The 18,133-nt window shown below is 40.5% G+C and overlaps 1 protein-coding gene across 1 annotated transcript in view; it reads left to right on the top strand.

The window, feature by feature from the left end:
* The window catches only part of LOC112560996, a 69,000-nt gene extending 53,949 nt beyond the window's left edge, over window positions 1–15,051 (top strand). Inside the window, exons 3-4 of the mRNA XM_025233110.1 lie at window positions 2,890–2,948; window positions 3,215–15,051. Of these exons, the coding sequence (XP_025088895.1) occupies window positions 2,890–2,948; window positions 3,215–4,318 (1,163 nt within the window). The 3' untranslated portion in view covers window positions 4,319–15,051. The remainder of the gene's footprint in view (window positions 1–2,889; window positions 2,949–3,214) is intronic.
* Window positions 15,052–18,133: the final 3,082 nt, after the last annotated feature.

The raw sequence follows: 18,133 nt of genomic DNA, 5'->3' as shown, positions 1-18,133 counted from the left end.
TGCGAAGGTTCTAGAGGGACTGGCATGTGAACACGTTACATAACAAGTACTTGTTTCCTGTTATTTTAAGAATCTATTAAGTAATAAACAAAGTATTAACAATACTTAGCTAAAGACAAAAGGTGATAGAAAAAGTAAGACCTAAGCATCTCGAAAACCTTTTATTCAGTTGTTTAGTAATTCATTCAGTATCAGTCGCCATTGGTCACTATTTCAACTGTAAAATCAAAGAAGAAATAAAACACAAGCTAGGTAAGGTTTTAAAGAATTTGCTCCTCGTTTGAAGCTCTCTTCAGTTCTTGTCCTCAAACAGTAGATAGCTCTTGAGCAAAGGTTTTTTAATATTTGCAAGTCCAGCTGCTGGTCAGCTGCAATTCCTCAAGTATTATAAAAATTGTCATTTCAATGCGTCAGAATAAAACTAATCATGAGGCTATTCATATTCTTCTCTTTCGCAATGGAATTACAAACTGCACCTTGAGCACCTAGCAGTTTTTTTAGCATCACTGGAAATAAAGTCTGTAAAGGTCAGTTGTTCATCAAGATTTCCTCTTGGCATCTGGACTAAACTCTCCTCCCACAGACACTGGTGATTGGCCAGGCCGTGTTGAGCTGCGAAATCTCTCAGTGAGTGGTATGCAAATGTAGTGTGGATCAGACACGTGGACTTAAAAAAGGAACAATTTAAAAATAATAAAAAGAAGAGTTCATGATAGGTTAAACCACAGGATCACATAAAAAGATACAAAAACGATTCGGACAGAGGGATGCAAGAAACAAGTCAGATAACTGCTGAAAGAAGACAGAAATAAAAATGAGAGGCTAATTAAGAATGAAGAAATCATAGAATTTTTTTTACAATGAAATGAACTAGATTTGAAGAATTATGCCTATTGAAAGGCTTTGGAATAATATATATTTTTTAACTTTAGAGTATCTGACAAAGGACTCCTTGGTGATCTGCGATGAAAGACATCAGACGGATATCTAAGAAGATAATAAATGATGTCTAATAAAATATATCTACTGGGGTACAGAAAGCAGTATGTTTTGGCGAGTTTTCAGGTTTACTGAAGTACATGGCATCTGATTGAAGTGTTATCTAATTATGCTGATGAGAGTTACTCAAAACAACGCATAACGCTTTAAAATTCTGACCTGATAGTTAAAAGATTGACAGTGTTGGGGAATGTGAACAGGCAGGTAGACAGACAAACAGCTAGAAACACATTAACCAAAACTTCGAGTCTGTAAAATGCGATTACACATCTGTTTGTCAAACACTCATCAAGTTATCGTGTGCATGTCAATGATTCATTAGGCTACCATATGTATGCTAGTCATCTGATTACAACATACATGTCAAACATTTATTACATTGTCATTGTATGCCAACCACTGACTAGATTATGTGTATATGAAGCATGAATTGGTGCAACCAGACTGGTAATTAAACACTCTTGGCTGCACTATTTTTAGTTTTGTTAGAAAGTTAAGTTACTTAACTCTGCACTACAAGAAATACATAAATGTTTACTCACAAGATAATTTTGCATTCCACAAACAATGCCACTGCGGAACCCAAAGAAACCTAAGATTTTCCCCACATGCCCACTACGAAGTAAAAAATATTTTTTACCATGTTTTGAACCGAATCTCTTAATTTCACCCACGGGAAACACCAGAATAAGTTAACAAAATCCACGTCATCATTTGTGAGGAGTAGGTATGTACAATGTACAAATGGGTAGGTAAAGATCCTCCCCTCTCACCATTATGTCCTCGGCTCTCATTTTCTATTTTAAATTCTAGTCTGGGTGCACAGATCCGTAAAGTCCAGACCAAGATCCAATTTTCACGCGAATCTGGGTCCGTAATTCAACTTTTTGTTCTCGATATACACACCTACAAACATGACCATACACAGCAGGATGTTAACATTCAGGAGGTCACGTTTGTAAGTAGATGTGCCTAATTAACATAATTATGGTCTGAACTTTGACAACCTAATCACTGCCCTGTTCAATCTTTATGTACATGGTAGACTATTTATATAAACTTAGGAAAACAGTGTCTTGTACTCACCTGAAAGATATTGTTCTCACTAGACCTTTAAGGTCCACACGCGTAGTCGACTCAACACAAATGAAGCAACGAGTACAGAAAGGAGAAAGGAAAAAAAAACATTTTCCAAATCTTCAGTTATTTTGCCAGAGTAGCATTATAGTCCCTCGATAAATGCAGGAATGAAGAAAGTCAAATCACAGATGAATCCATAAATACGATTTTTATAAAGCATTTTTGTTTTCGAAGAGTAGCAGTTGTTTTACAGCAAAACTCTATTTAAAAATGGAGGTTAAGCGAAACAGTTTACCACCTGCAAGGGCAGATAACCTAAGCTTATCTCTGGCTCCTATTGGTATTTTCTTTGATCTGGAGAGCTAGTTAATGAACCGAAACAAAAACAAAAGGTAATGCAAAAATAACGGTTTTATCTTTGATAACCGTGACTTCTGCTTCCAACCTGTAATTACTGGCTCGTGCCTCGCGCCAACATCTCGGCGCGAGCGTAAACACGTTCCGGCGCCAGTTCTGTGAAGCAGGAAATAACGAAGTCGTAGCAGTGGAGAGGGGCGCCCCCTAACGGCCAGATGGAATGCTGCCGTGTCCTGACTGTTATTATACAGAGTTATGAGACGTGATTCTGTGGGATTCCAAATCCATTATATTCTCTCTTTCACAACATCCCTCCCACGTCCAGCTTTCATTCAATCACAACTCTCTCTCTCTCTTCTCTCGTTCGTTCACTCTGTATCGTTCACTCACTGTCATGTGACCGTCAGCATTCTGTAAGCTACACGCATAAGCTTCATTCGTTATGTTTTGCAGGGACACTGTGGTCTAATGCTAATGCGGTGTGTTCCAGACTCAGGCGCGGCCATGACCAAGTATTTCTGAGACGGAGGAGGTGTGAGGACAAGGTACACGTGATAAACTGCGCTTTCAAAACTCCGAGGAGCAAGGCTACCCTCCCCTCCCTCCCAGCGGGAGGCGCAGACTTCTCAGTCATTTAAAGTGCTGGTGTCAGCACCAGAGGACGGACATTTGCAGACCACGGTTGTGATCTCGTCAGGGCCACATTGGTTTGTGTGGATGCAAGTTGTCGTGTATGTGTATATGTATGTATGCGTAGCTTTAAAATAATTATTTTTAATCCGCATCGTCACTTCCTGCTATGGCGGACAGCGAGTTGTCACATGGCGCCCCCGCCAACTGTTCTCCGGCTCTGGAAGGTCTGTGTGTCAACGCCACGCATCATGGCTCAAACGGTATGGTGGAGGTTGAGAAACTGGTGAAGATCATCGTTCCCAGTCTCTTCGGTCTCATCTTCCTGCTTGGACTTCTGGGCAACCTGCTCGTCATCGTGGTGGTGGCCAGCGACAAGAACATGCGCAACACCACCAACATCCTCATCCTGGCGCTGGCCGTGGCCGACCTGCTCTTCATCGTCTGCTGTGTTCCCTTCACGGCTGTCATGTTCGCAATCACCTCCTGGCCCTTCGGGAGCGTGTGGTGCAAGGTGGTGCAGTACATGATCTACGTGTGCGCCTTCGCAAGCGTCTACACGCTGGTGCTGATGTCCCTGGACCGCTACCTGGCCGTGGTCCACGCCATCCGGTCCATGAGCATCCGCAACGAGTTCAACACCTGGCTGGCCATCGCCGTCACCTGGACAATCATCATCTTAGGCCACATCCCGTTGCTGAGCGAGTTCAACGTTCTCTACTACGAGGACTTCGACCAGAACCGTTCCACCTGCACCAACGTAGCGCACATCACGAACCCGTACCTTGGACGTCTCTTCAACGTCTGCTTCTTCGCGTTCGGCTACGTCATCCCACTTGGCTCCGTGTGTCTCATGTACGGTCTGATGCTCCGGCGTCTCTACGGCCTTGCCCCGGGAGGCAACCAATCCCAGGAGTCCATTCGCGCTAAGAGGCGGGTCACGAGGATGGTCATCATCATCGTCGCGGTCTTTGCCGTTTGCTGGCTGCCCATCCAGCTGATCTTCCTCATCCAGAAGATAGGCTACTACCCTCTCGAAATCCCATACATTGGCCTGCAACTGGCTTCCAACTGCTTGGCCTACATGAACTCTTGTGTCAATCCTTTCCTCTACGCCTTCCTCTCAGACAACTTCCGCAGAAGTTTTCGCAAGTTCCTATGCTGCGCCGAGCAGCCATTGCCTGGGCGGATGTCTTATGAGCTCGTTAGCGTTCGACAGACTGAAAACCAGACCATGGCAGAACGGGTTTGAGTTCAAGTCCTTCTCAGGTGCAATGCATTCTAAATCTCTTCCGTTTCACAGCCAGTGGTCAATAGTAGAGCTATTCCGACATCTTATAAAGTGATGCTTCTGAAGTAAGCAGACAATTGAAGCAGCAAGAAGCCGAGCGGAAGGAATAGAAAAGCCGTCAGTAAGTTTAGGTTATGAAAGAAAGTTCTTCAATCAGGGATGTGCAGTAGAATAAAAAGTGAGAGCAGGCGATGAGATGTGACGATAGTATAGTAACGAGGCGAAATATGTGTACACTACAACCAAATCAGAGAAACTTTGTGATTTTTTTTATGATCAGTCGAGTCCCATAAACTGAAGGAGTGGAAGACTAATAATGTAGATGGAAGAAGGAAAGCATCAACATTTTATTGTTTTCTCAAATATCTGTAAAAAGACCAAGATGAATACAACAGAACCATCAAATGACATGATGACCCAGTCAAGAGATAAATTCCAGTCTTCAGTCATCTGTAACATGGCCACGGCGAGGACAGTCTTCACACAACATGTCACATAGAAAGTGTTTCTCGATGTTTGTGTTTTTGTTCAAACGCAAATTATCAACATAGCATTTCTACTTTCAAGACAGCAGCCACAGGTTGTATGTCTTCTACCACATGTTGATATAACTGTGCCTGAAGTCTGAGTTTTTAAAGTGCTTGACAATGGGAAAAAAAAACATTCAAAAGAGTAAACATGTTTTGGGATCTTGTGGAAACTGTCGCCATTTGTCAACATACTGCTTGAAGTGTCCCTGAGCGGCAGGTGTTTAGTTTGCTTCTGAAATTCGAACAACTCGTAAATAAATGCCTTCACTCAAAGGTGAAACTATAACCTGCAGGGAAAAAGAATATGTCTTCAAACATAGGTCTGAGTCTGTTCCTTGTCGAGCTGCAAAGCCTCTTTGGACGGAAGTGGCTCACTGTGTCAACAAGCTATATCGCTTCGGGATTCTCATCAAAAACATTTGCATAGACTGTTTGCTAGAACATGAAAGTTGAGTGTCTAGCTCGTGCCTATGGTAGGCCTCTGTGTGGTTTATTTATTATGATATATATTCGTTCGGACCGAAGAGACGCAGACCTGATGTCCTTCATTGCAGGCCAGGGTGAGATTCGTTTGTTGACATCCTGCAGTTCGACTTATTATCGGAGTCATAATAATCCAACATGTTCTTCGAAAGAGAGTGTCTTCTTTCAGGAGAAAGATTTCAGAAGGAACTCTCAGAACTGTTCTAGTAACAGTCTGTGTAATTCAAGGCATCAAACTAAATGACTGTTCGTGTTGTAGCCATCTCCGTGCCACAGGAGTCGGTAATGTTTTTGCTGCATTTGTTATTCTTTGTTGTTTTGTTGGCATATTTGACAATACTAGTGATGATCCATGTAAATGTGTGACATGTGTATGTTCATCGTCTGTGGACCTTGTGTTGAGTAGATTGGTCGATCCAAGTCAATCTTTTGCCGCCATGTTCTAGTCACCAATCAGAGAGTCAGTAATAGTTCATTTCAACTGTCGTAAGTCTGATTTAAAATTCCTCTTCCTCTTTTTTTCTGTCTGGTTGGCATGTTGGTTTTACCCTATAAGCTCCTAAAGTCTATTTTTCATGGTTAAAGTTTTGTTCCGCTTGATGTACTTTCACTTGTTAGTAGATAGCATAAATGACACATCAGAAACGCCGTCCACAAGAGATGAAAGATTACTTTTCCTTTCTCATCCCACGTTGTAAAACAAACCACAATCGGCCCTGATGCTTGCTGGAAATGTCCGTGTTTTTATTCCCGACCCCCGAAAAGTGACCGCGGCATGGCAAGATGAACTCGCCGTGTACCTGTGTCTTCATCCCTTGTATCGTTGATGGTGTCATCACCAATGGTCGCGCTTATTTTGCCTTCATTGGCCATTTTTGAGAGAATTTCACCGGAAGTAGCTCTAAAGAAGAAACATAAATTGCTGTGGTGTCCAGCAATGCAGTCCAGCGTCGCGTCTCTGTGTTTCTGATTGTTCATGTCCATCCTGCTTTTTCTATCCTTCTGCTTCTCATGATAAATTTTCTTTGCCAGATAGTTTCTGCCCATCATCATGCTTGAAGTCCATTTCCTCTTTGTTTCTCAAACTCAGAAACGATTGTCCTTTATCTACGTCGTAGAAGTAAAGATGGTGCAGGTTGCTAGACTGGGTTTTGATAGACTGTGTTTGATAAAAGAATAAACAAACCCAACTACATGGGAGACCAAGTCGGTTGTGTCAGAAAGGTTCAAACACTAACTCTCAACACAGTCTGGATCCGCAAGAGTGGATAACTCGCACTTTTCAATCAAGAAAAATGGCGTCCTTTATGAGACGTTCAGCTACAATTTGTGTTGCTATTCACTGATGTGAGGCTTCGACGGGGGAAATTTGTCTTAACTGAACTGATTTGTCTCGCCAATGATGAAACCCTTTTGCTTTATCAGCGGAAAGGTCTTTCCAAACGACAAGATGTATGGGCCACTGGGTCCTGGTGCGGAGGATGTTTGAAAGAATATCTGTAAGTACTGGACAGAACCAGTCTCTTCGTATATTGCACTCACATCCTTTCTGACTCTAGGTCCTGGCTCTGAAGAGGTCTTTTCATGCATCATAGTGGTAGCTGCAGCTGTAAGGGGAAAATTGTTTTGAGCAGCGGCTAATTCAGCTAAAAAGAAGATAATTTTCTTGAACAGTTGTGAAAAATTTTGGGATTTACACATTTAGAAATATGTTCTTTAAATATGTCTGGTATTTTAAATTTTTATTTCTTTCACATAGTTTATTTTATTTTATTTTATTTTATTTTATTTTATTTTATTTTATTTTATTTTATTTTATTTTATTTTATTTTATTTTATTTTATTTTATTTTATTTTATTTTATTTTATTTTATTTTATTTTATTTTATAGTAGGAGAAATCCTCTGAAGTGAAGTGGAATCTGCGAGGTTTTGGGTCCGAACCTTGACGAGCTCAGTAGAAAATAAAGATCCCTTGAACTTGGTCTTGGTTTCTGCAGAATTATACTGTGGTAAAAACAACCATCTTGAAAGGCTAAAGATAGTGTTGATTCTTCTTCTCTTTTTTTTAGTGTAGTAAGCTTCCCAGTTTCTTCACTCTTTGTCCAGGTCATTCACACAAGGTTTAGGCATCCCCTCCTTAGACTGATTCAACAGGCTAGGACACAACCTTAGTTTGCAGGAAACTTTCTGAAAGCCTTTCGTTGGGTCTGAGTGACACATAAGCTGACAATAACATTCTCTTACTTCGGTCCAGCTTGGGGCGTCAGGACAGGCTAGGGAACACTTCCTGTGCCAGAGGTCAGCTGTTGATGACGCCCGTGAGGAGGCGGAGGAGTCGAGATGCTCAGGACAATGATAGCTGAGGCTGCTGATCACCTACAGCGCCCTCTCTCGGCTGCAGAGATGAGAAGCTTAGCATCCACTCTACCGCCTGCTAATGTCGTGTGCGATCTCGGCGGGATGCTAAAAACCTTGTCCACGACCTCTTCCCACTCACGCTGGCTTTTTAACGCGAGCACGCTAACCTCTGGGGTTCATAGTTCAGGGGAGAGAGGGCGGGGAGGAAATAGAGAACAAAACGAATGATTCTGTACCAAGGTCAGATTTCTTTTTTTTTTTTCTTGAGAGTCGCAGATGTTAAATTGCTAAAAACTCACACCCTCTCTCCCCCCCCAAAAAAAGAGATTTTATTTCAGTTGTTTGGTGATCAGTACAATGAAATCCTCCTTTACTGTGTTGACAGAAACAATTTTGAAGGGCAAGGTCGAGCAAAATATTTCTTTTTTATTGCTTTTAGGAAAATGCACAATTCTGTTATTTTATATTATAATAGCCTAACATTAGCACCAAAGATTGTTCTTCTGCTCTGTTTACCGCCCATCTGCTATAGGAGCTGCAGAACTAGAAGCCCACTTATCCTCTGTTTTTCAGTTAGGATGCTGCTAGCCATTCGTCAAGCAAAAAATGTAATATTTTTCTCCAGGTTTTAATAATTGTTTGGCACCTTCAGCAATAATTCTCTCCTCTCCCGTCCTGTTTTCAGGACATAGGTGTCGCTCAAACGTACAAGCGAAAGACTAGGTGGATGTGTGGGGCGGAATATCTGCTGTAAATGCTTTAACACTGTTCCTCACTCCTTTCTTTGTGTGTCATTGTTTATGGCAAAGCAAGTCTGTAATCGTGGCTTGTTTATGAGGAGGACTAAGGTAAAGGACTTCCCCCTCCTCTATCCAAGCTCGTGAAAGAAGATTTTCCTGGCCTGAACTCTTTGCCATCAGGTATTACCACACTTTCGGTGTAAAAGTCACAGGTCTGCAAGATAGATTACCGCTTCTTACCAGTAGGTAACGAATGAAAAGGAAAGAAAAAATAGATATATCAAAATTATGATGTTCCTGGTCGATCTTCGTTTACATATTTTGTACATGTGTTTCTCTCCTGCACTGTTGGATCTCCTTCAAGTAAAGTTTATTATGGTTTATCATATCATCTGACTGCCCCACCCCCATGTTGGCCGAGATGTTGCATTTATTTCCTCACCAAAAATTAACTTTAATAAATGCATGTGCCATTCCATTAGGTCATCACCATGCTTTGTGAACCGCTTCATATGAATCTGATGTCAGACTGTTTTGTCCGACATTCTAGGTACCCACTGAATTAGCCCTTTATCTCCTTGAAGAATTCTGTCAGACATGAGTCAGATCTCCTTTTCTTTGTTAGAAGTGTCTGAAAGGAATGATGGTAAAGGAATCTTCTCTAGTTTTAGCATTCCTTGGCATATCCTTTGAAACTGCTAGGTTTCTCTCTCTTCTTTCTTTTTGTCTTCTTTCTTTCTTCTCCAAGACCTACTTACTCACCCTGACCCCGTCCTTCTTTTCTCGTCTTCCCTGAATGGGAGTAGGACGGCTGTAAAGTCGAGATGAATCTCACCACTGTGGAGTATTTATCGCAGACCTCAACTGAAACACGAACAATGAGGCTGGTAGACCGCTCTACCGAACTCACTGACCTCCGACCCTTTCCTCTCATGTACCTGCCAGCTGTCCTAATCAAATATGTCTGCTTCTCCTTGCTGCTGCGGGATCTGGACCATCTCACCCAGTGTCCTGTTAAGACGGTTATGCCATTTGTTAATCGTGATAAAAGTGGAACGGGTGGGATATGGGTGCACAAGATCAAAGTTGACTGGGGAGTAGACACTTGAATTAAGACCCTCCCTCCCCTGAAGGCGTTGATCCTGCTACAGATGTTGTCATCTGGACTATTTCAGTAATAACTAGAGCAAGAATATCAGATGAGCATTATATTGCCACGCACAATCAACTTCTGCTTGTTTAAACTAGGCAGTGAAGGCTTAGTTTTATAGGAACTGGCCATCCCCCAGGTAGGGAAGCTTTCCCTTGACACACGCACACACTCAGCATTTATGCTGTCTATTATTTTTGACATACAAATTTCAAGAATTTGTGTTTCTTTTAATTTTGTGAGAGAAGTCCTGCATTGTTGCATTGACAAAGCAGCAGTGACACACCGCATAAGACTAAAAAAATATCAAACTATCCTGCATCTGTTCACCAACATATTGGAAGATTCTAGAAACTCTCGAAAAACAACAGTGGCTCCAGAAGCAATACACAACATTTATTTTGTCTTTTCTAATCAGACAAAAGCCAATTTTTCCATCCTTATATCTGATTTATAGATGAAGTTAATCTGACAAAATCCAATTGCTAAAGCTTTTTTTTTAAATTTTTTCAGTTTCACACAAACATAAATATTGTTGATGACTTTGCTGTTGTCTCACGCCCACCGCTGTTTTGTTTCGTTTAAAGTAAGAAATACATTTTTCGCATTTCAGATTACTGTTTGTGAAAATATTGCTTTAATCATCAGATGACTGTCTCTACATGTTGCAGTCCAATAAAATAAAATTATGTACATTGTTGTGAAAAGTACAGGAACTGGCTGATGCTGTTCACGTGAAGAACGATCCCAAGCTTTCTCTCAAAACTCTGTTTGGAATATTTGTAAGCATACATGCAGATCACATTCATGGTAAAGCTCTTGGTATGAAATAAAATATTGAGGCTTTGGGGCTTAAAAAAGGTGGAGGGGCATGGAAAGGTGTAGAAATGAGTTGCTGGGGATAGAAAGATGGAGGAATGAAGCTACAGGGTATGGAAAGGTTTGGGGGATAGGGGAACAACATCTTCATAAACATTTTCGTCATTTTGCAGTTTCTACTCTTCCCGCAGGCCCACCTGTCTGTAAAAATGTCACCTGCATGTTTGTGAAAGTGGTTATGTCATGTGTGTATAAAGACTTCCAAACTAATGTATCTGTGTCTGTTCCTTATTTCTTTTATACGTCCACGTGAAGCATTATTAATTTATTACAGCTGTGTGGTCTCGGCATATTGCACTGTTGGTCTTTGACAGCTGCCATACACAGGCACCAGGTGAAGATGTTTTCACCAGGTGTGAGTTGTTTCTTCATAACACTGAATAATGGAAGCCAGAGGACCAGACCCCAGATGGCCGCCAAACCAACAAATCAGTCGTCGGAGTGGAGCCTTTAAAAATTAAACCCACAGACACAAAGGCTTGCCTTTCTGTTCACCAATGTAGCAAAAGTCTGTGAAAAGGCTAAAATGATGCCAATGACCTTTTAAAGACCAGACATTTCATTGAAATATCGGTACTAAGGACGATTGACAGATAAACTTACAAAACTGTTCTGACCATCATAAGTTTTAATGACAGGACAGGTTTCGTAGTTGTTCTTCGTCTTTCTTAACGATTAACGAAAACAACTTTATTCAGTACTTTCAAATCAGTGTAAATTAATTTAGAAAAACAAACAAAGACCGTAAATACAACATCTGATTTTAATGGTAAACGATTATCATATACTCTTACGTTTGTGAAACAATTTCTATACGAAGTCCTGGGCTAAACTTGGATTCTGCTACTCATTGTTCTACTTATAAATGTTGCAGTAAATATTCAAGGCAGGAAATGTATGTGTCAAATACTGTTTATCAATCTGTGGCTTCGATGCTTACAACAATTTTGTTGTGGAAACAGAATTGTTTTCTTTCTAGATGTAACTCCACAGTACTCGTGTCCTAAACTTCATCATGTACGACCATTGGATGCCCAGTTGTTTTTATTTCTCTACTCTCTTCCCATTGCTGGTTTGGAACCATTGTCCAAAGAGGTCAACACGTATGTGGTTCAAACTACACCTAAATCAGTTATCATTGAAAGAATTTATTTGTCGGTAGAGATGTTTTTTTACTGTTAACAACGTCCCCAGTTTCTGACTTATTTTTCTGGCCAGCTTTTTCATCAGAGGACTGCGAATCAGGTGGCCAATTATCTCCCCATCAGGCCTGTGAAGGTGCGTAACTGTGGTTAATACTGGGAGCTTGCCAGACTGTACCTCGACACAAGTTAACCCTTTACTGGTGACAGATGGGACTGCGTTCATTTGTCGCGTGTCAGGAAATTACTGGAACCTTGCACAAGACGCACCAGACGACAGTAGCTTCCGTTCAGGATTCACAAATTATTGTTAACAATTACTTCTCTATCTCTAAAAACAGCATCGCTCGATCAGCTCGGCTAAGTTCTGAAGTAATGCAAAAACAACCAAATGAGAAAATTACTCTCATTATACTTTCTAACTCATCTAAAGCTTGAAATGTTTACCAGTAGACTTTGTGTTCTTTCTCGACTTTGCTGCTGTTAAATAGCATCAGTCCATCGGCTTATATATATATAATGCCTTATTGAATTTACAGAGATTACATGAATCACCATTTTGATACTGTGAGGTTTCCTTTTTTTAAGTACTTGGGTGATTTTGATTCTGCCAATATTTCATGGAAATATATATTTCATCTTAAACTTTTTTGAAACTTCTCCTTTTAGTCATTTTCTGTCTTTGCAAAGGTAAATTTTATGAACAACTGACAGAAAATGATACTGAGGAGCTCGCCTCACCCCCAACTGACCTCCGCCAACTGTTAGTCGGAGGGAGTCAGTGGAGTCTCGGAGGACAGGTGCCATTCCGTGACCCACCCCAACACCAGTTTGTCTCCATGGTAACGTGGCAGACAACTAGCAGCGTACCTTTGATCAGTGTCAGTTCATCGCGGTCATGAGAGAAAATGTATCAAATATGTAATCATTCATTTGTAAAGGAATAAACAAATTTTCTCTTTGTCTGCCGTATACGTAAACAAACCTCTTTCCCTTGAAAAAGGCCGAAACACCTCCATCGCTGTAGCAGATGGTAGAAAAGGTCAAATGCATCAATTACCATGCGGTGACCTATGTTGGTAAGCATGCTGAATGTGTGTAAATCACTCAGACATTGTCCGTAGCACGGAGGCAACACTGGACAAGGTGTACAGGCCGGTAATATGATGCTTCCTCTTCAGCAGCTCGCCATCCTTGCTGTCTCTCACATGCAATCGCTGGTCTTACAAGTGGATTGCCTGCGATGAATATCTTAGGATATTGGCTTTTCACCATGCAGTCAATAAGCAAATATAGTGTAGTGAAGATTGTCAGATATATCCATGTGCTGTTAACAGTCTCTTTCTCTATCAATTTATTTGAATTTATGTGTTCGTACGCGTGCATAAGTGTATTTGTGTTTTTGTGTGTGTGTGTGTGTGTGTTTGTCCGATTGCAAGCGTGAGAAATGTGGTAAATCGTTCTTTTTTTATACAATTGGACTGATATCAAACTTTGTTACACAAACACACTGTCTATGATATCAAATATCCAAACCAAGTTGAGAATGTTTGTAATACTTGTGTCAAAGATCCGAAAACAAAGTAGTTAGTCTTTTGTCAATAATTAAAAACTATTGTCAATTAAAAATCTGTCATTAATCTCCAGTCTGAGGTAAAAATAATTACGCGGGTAAAGAGTCTTGTGAAAAAAAGTGAACAAATATTCAGGATGGGCTTTCAAGGATAGTCCAGCGGACAAACAGAATATCCGAACGAGAACCAGCTCTTGCTATTTCTTGCTATGCCGTAGTGACTTCCATAACGAGGCTACGAAAAGCCGAACAATAACAGCAAAATAGGAAGCAATTTGCAGTTGACTGGCTAGTTTTTGCGCTGGAAGTGAGCTGCACTGATCCAGAATAAGGACTGGCAAGAAGAAAGCGAGATGGGAGGAGAGGGAAAAGGCTAACAAGCAAACGTTCCCAGTAAGATGAATCTTCCAGAAAATTCGTCTTAATGTACAGCTTTCCTGACATAACCGCCGCCTGTGGTGGCCACAATGAGAGGTCCGGAAAGACGACCTTTTGCTGCTGAGGACTAGAACTGAGATGCTGACAGTTTGACCCTTGCAGCTGTTCTTGGAGAACAAACAGAAAATCCCTCGTGATGTCAAGCAATCTTTCAAACGCCTCCCCTCTGAGAAAGATTTTCACAAATTGAACCACATACTGAACTGCCGATCTCCTATTTGCAGGGGGCAATATAAGGTGTTTGTTCCGATTGCGTTCAAACCCGCGAGAAATAATGATGGCCTAAGGATGGCTTACCGGTCACGAAATTTTACCCTCGTGACGTCAGATATTTTGCAGTTGGAAAACAGCTGCAAGCGATGAATACTCGGGGAGGTTGATGTCGCATGCATGAGGATGCGTTCTGGAGGTCCCTTGTCTCTCAACGTATTTCCTCATAACATTTACCTGTATAGACAATTGAGAAGGGAAAAATGTCAAAGGTCAAAATCCAAGTAAAAATACATCCAGTCCTAAAGTTGAGAATGTTTTATTTGTAAACAGTTGTTATATGTGTACATTCTGATTTCGCAAATTTCCGTATAGTTGATCAGGTGTCTAATCATTCTCCCTGTAGATTTTATGAGATAATTTGTTCTACATCTGTGCTACCCTTAGACAACAAACAAAAGCAGTATTAATTAATCATTTAGTCTACCTTTTTAACGCGTTTCTTTGTATCCTAGGTTTTGACTTTTATTGGTAGATGACAAGCGAATGGTCATCACCGATCACCAAATGATTACAACCTACAGATATTCTTACGATAGCTTACAGACTTATTTGAGTTCTCACTCATCATCATCATCATGTGTAAACTTGTCTATGATTTATCTTTTTTGAGGGAAGAGGGGGAATGACCTGAAATAACCTTATAGAAAAAAACTTTTACCTGAATCTCAGGTACAATAGGTAACAGACTCAGAAAGTGTTGTGTATGCTCCAGAATGTGTTTTTCCAAGATGTATTAACTCTCGGCGAATCGGAGGGTGTAACATGTAAAATGTAACATGTAATCATCGGCAAATGTAACATTTTTGTTCACATGTGTGACTTATTGTCTCTCGCAGCTTTCAGCGCCGTGTCAGCTGACAAGTCCCTGGGAATGTTACTTTGGCATCATGTTAGGAAATCATAGAGTTTCTTAGTAAGATGAAAAATTATCAAGGAGCAGAAATCCACAGCCGATGACATCCTCTGTGTTTGCTCTTCCTTGTTTCTCAGTGTGTTTGTGTTGTAGGTGTGTGGCATTATATTTCGTAAAAATCGTATTCTGACATCAAATAAACCATTTCTGTAAAAAGACTGTTGAATGCTGTTTCCTTTCAATTAAATCAGCTTTTGCGCGCCAAAAAAAAAACACACAATTAAACTGTTTGTTGAGAATGCTTTGTTTTCTTTTTCTTTGTGTTTTCCTGTTATTTTTATTTGTTTGTTTGTTGGGTTTATTTTTTTTTTGTTTCATTTACACCAAAACATAGAATTGGCTTTAAAAGTGATTACTAAATCAGTATATTGTGCAAGGTAAATGGTTTGTGCCTCCATTTCCTAAATACCACCAAAGTGTTCTATTGTATCATTCTTGTGGTGAATAACATTACTCTCCTCCTCTGATAGACTGAAATAATTAAAGTGAGGTGGACTACAAACTTTCTGGATCGTCTTGAAGGCATGTTGCTGGCTGCACAGGACTTCAGGTAGTGGAGGTTCGCCATGTGTACTCCATGTGATTTATAGTTGTCAGAGGCTTTGTCGTCTGCACAGTCCAGCTGTCTTGTCTTCCTATTGTAGAAAATGTTGGAATGTGGGTGTATCTATTGTCTCACGAAATAGTCAGTGATCAATCATACAAGTTCAAGAAGTATCTTCCCTATCATCCTCAGCACTGCCACCAGTATAAATTGCTGTGGCAGTCTCTCATCCCCAACACTACTTTTCCTCATCATAGCATCTTCTTTAACCAAAAAAAAAAAAGAAGGATCCAACAGGTTTTCGTGTTCCAGATGGGTTTGTCTTATCAGGTGCTGGCTTCCTGGTCTGCTGCAGCCCTAAAATTGCAATTCGCGCTATGTAAGAAGACAGAGCAGTGTGTGCTTACTTACTGCACTGCCCCTTCTTCTTACAGTCCGCGGTTTGTGCTTACAACACGCTGACGAGTCTTGGCTGCGAGGTGTCTCTCTAACAAACTGGGAAGGAGTTTCAGTTGGGATCAATGCCATGTTCTACGGCAGTTGGGGAATTTATTTTTTCAACAAGGGTCTTTCTCGTTACTTTTCTTATTTCCATTTGTACCAATTATTCCTTCTTTTTTTATTAGAAGAGACAAAGAGGTTTACCTGATCTTGCTGGCAAATCCTCACACCAGTTACATTAGAATTACTGCACTCTTAACCGTTCATTGGCTTCAGCAACATATTTTTCAAAAAAAAATTTTAATACATTTAACTGTAATTAAACATGTTGGTGATTGAAACTTTTAGCTTTAAAGACATTTTACATTATCAGTTTAAAGGCCACTAACAGAATTTTAAAAAAAGTTTTTGTGTTTTGGTCTTTTATTTGGTTTTTATTGTAATAGAATAACTAGAAAAATGAGTCTAGATAAATGAGCAATTAATTTTTAATTGTGAGGAAGGACATTGGTACTGAAGCTGTAAAGGATATCAGAAATTTCTGTATCAGGATTTCTGCATCAGAAAATACACGCTTCTTTAGTCGATAAAGACTAGGAAAAACTGATTATTCTAATGAAAAATTCTGAGAAAAAATATCTGCTCTTGCCATCTATTGATTGACAGATAACGAAGGATTTACACAACGGCTTCTACTGTTTTAAAATGTAATATCCATTATTACAGAAACAAAAGCTGGACTTGACATCCTAATTATGGAGTGAACACTTTTTCCCTCCTGTCGTTTTCAGGATAGACAAGGCAGGCTTGGAGTGTGCGAGTAAAGATAAAAACTATTTAGCTTCATGTCAAAGAAAGGGATTATTAAGAACACGCGAGCTCTGTTGTTATTTTTTCAAACTGTTTTTAGTATATCATTGATTTCCCCGGAAGCCCGGTAATGCGTCTCTCAATAATCTATACTCTGAGGTTTGCTCTCGTCTCTCGGCTTCTCATTACTGAGTCCATCAAAACAGACTTGAGAAGCTTACTTATCTTACCCTGAGAGTAGACGACATTAACCGAGAGAAAATCAGGCTGGAAGGGGAAGCTATAAGACAGGCGGGAAGTGTCCTCAAGAGCGTGTTTTGAGGGCTCTGGTGTCCAATTTGCGGATCAAACTAGATGAAGACAGGGGATCAGCCGCGGCGACGCCTGTCTTACAGACAAACTAATAAGCTTTGCTGATGGTGGATGCTTGGGAGGACGTTTAGGACATCCCAGCTACAACAACCAACAGCTGTCACATCCCCAAAAAGGTAGGAAACTGGGGATGGATCATAAACTGGAAAACACGATGGCAACCAAAAGTGCTTTGAGTTCTGTTTTTTTTTTTTTTTTTTTTTTTTTTTTTTTTTTTTTTTTTGCTTTTTTTTTCAGCTGAAAAGATGATTGTGGAAATACCTTGATGAAATATCACGAGCCAGTCTAAAATTACAGGTAGACATCATTGAAACACTTTGAGCTGCTAATCTGGTTGTAAGCTGTAAGTAAGGCTTGACATAAATCTTGTACAGAGGTTAATGTGTCATGTGTCATTATTTATGAATGTCAGTATGAATGTGCGTATGCTGTGCCATTATGCAGACAAAAGGACACGTAGATAATATCAAAGACAGACCTGAGAAATGAATGGACAGACAAAACAGACAGATTTAATTGTCTTTGTTCCATTTTTATTCCTCCATCAAAAAATAAATTGTTATCTTTGTCAAAACAAAACTCAACACAAAGTGTCAGTTTGAATAAGTTGTTAAAAAATTTCCACCAACTTTATAACTTTTCCGTGAAGTCGCACAGAGCCAAAATTTATCCAGTTTATTGGTCTTTCGTGATGGTGTTGAAGGTGTGTGGAAAGTTATAGCACATACAGGGCTCGATGGAAGAAACAAACTACCCTAAAAACACACGACACAGCAGCTTTGAGTTTTTCGTTTCCAATATTGTAAAAAGCAACCCTGCAAGACTTCTGGAACATCTTGTAAGTGTGGAAAGGTCAAGGATGTCAGACAGACTCTACTACACAGCAAAGCACGCGCACAAAGAGACTTCACATGCAGTCTGGCATCATGCTCCAGCCTGAAGAGTGCCCGGGATTTGTTCTTGTTGATGGGCGAGTAATGCCCCCAGACAGGTCCTAGCGGGGCTGCAAATCACTTGGCAGACAGGCCACAACTAGGAGGGAGCCATGCTCTCGAGGGTGCTAAGGGAGCGAGCCGATGGGAACCCTCCGGAAAGAGTGACGCAAACTGATGCTTCTTGGTTTAAAAA

Source organism: Pomacea canaliculata, linkage group LG1 (assembly GCF_003073045.1).
Source record: "Pomacea canaliculata isolate SZHN2017 linkage group LG1, ASM307304v1, whole genome shotgun sequence".
NCBI classification, from domain to species: Eukaryota; Metazoa; Mollusca; class Gastropoda; order Architaenioglossa; family Ampullariidae; genus Pomacea; species Pomacea canaliculata.
Note: the sequence above shows the minus strand (reverse complement) of the source record. Positions and strands in the feature narration are given on the sequence as shown.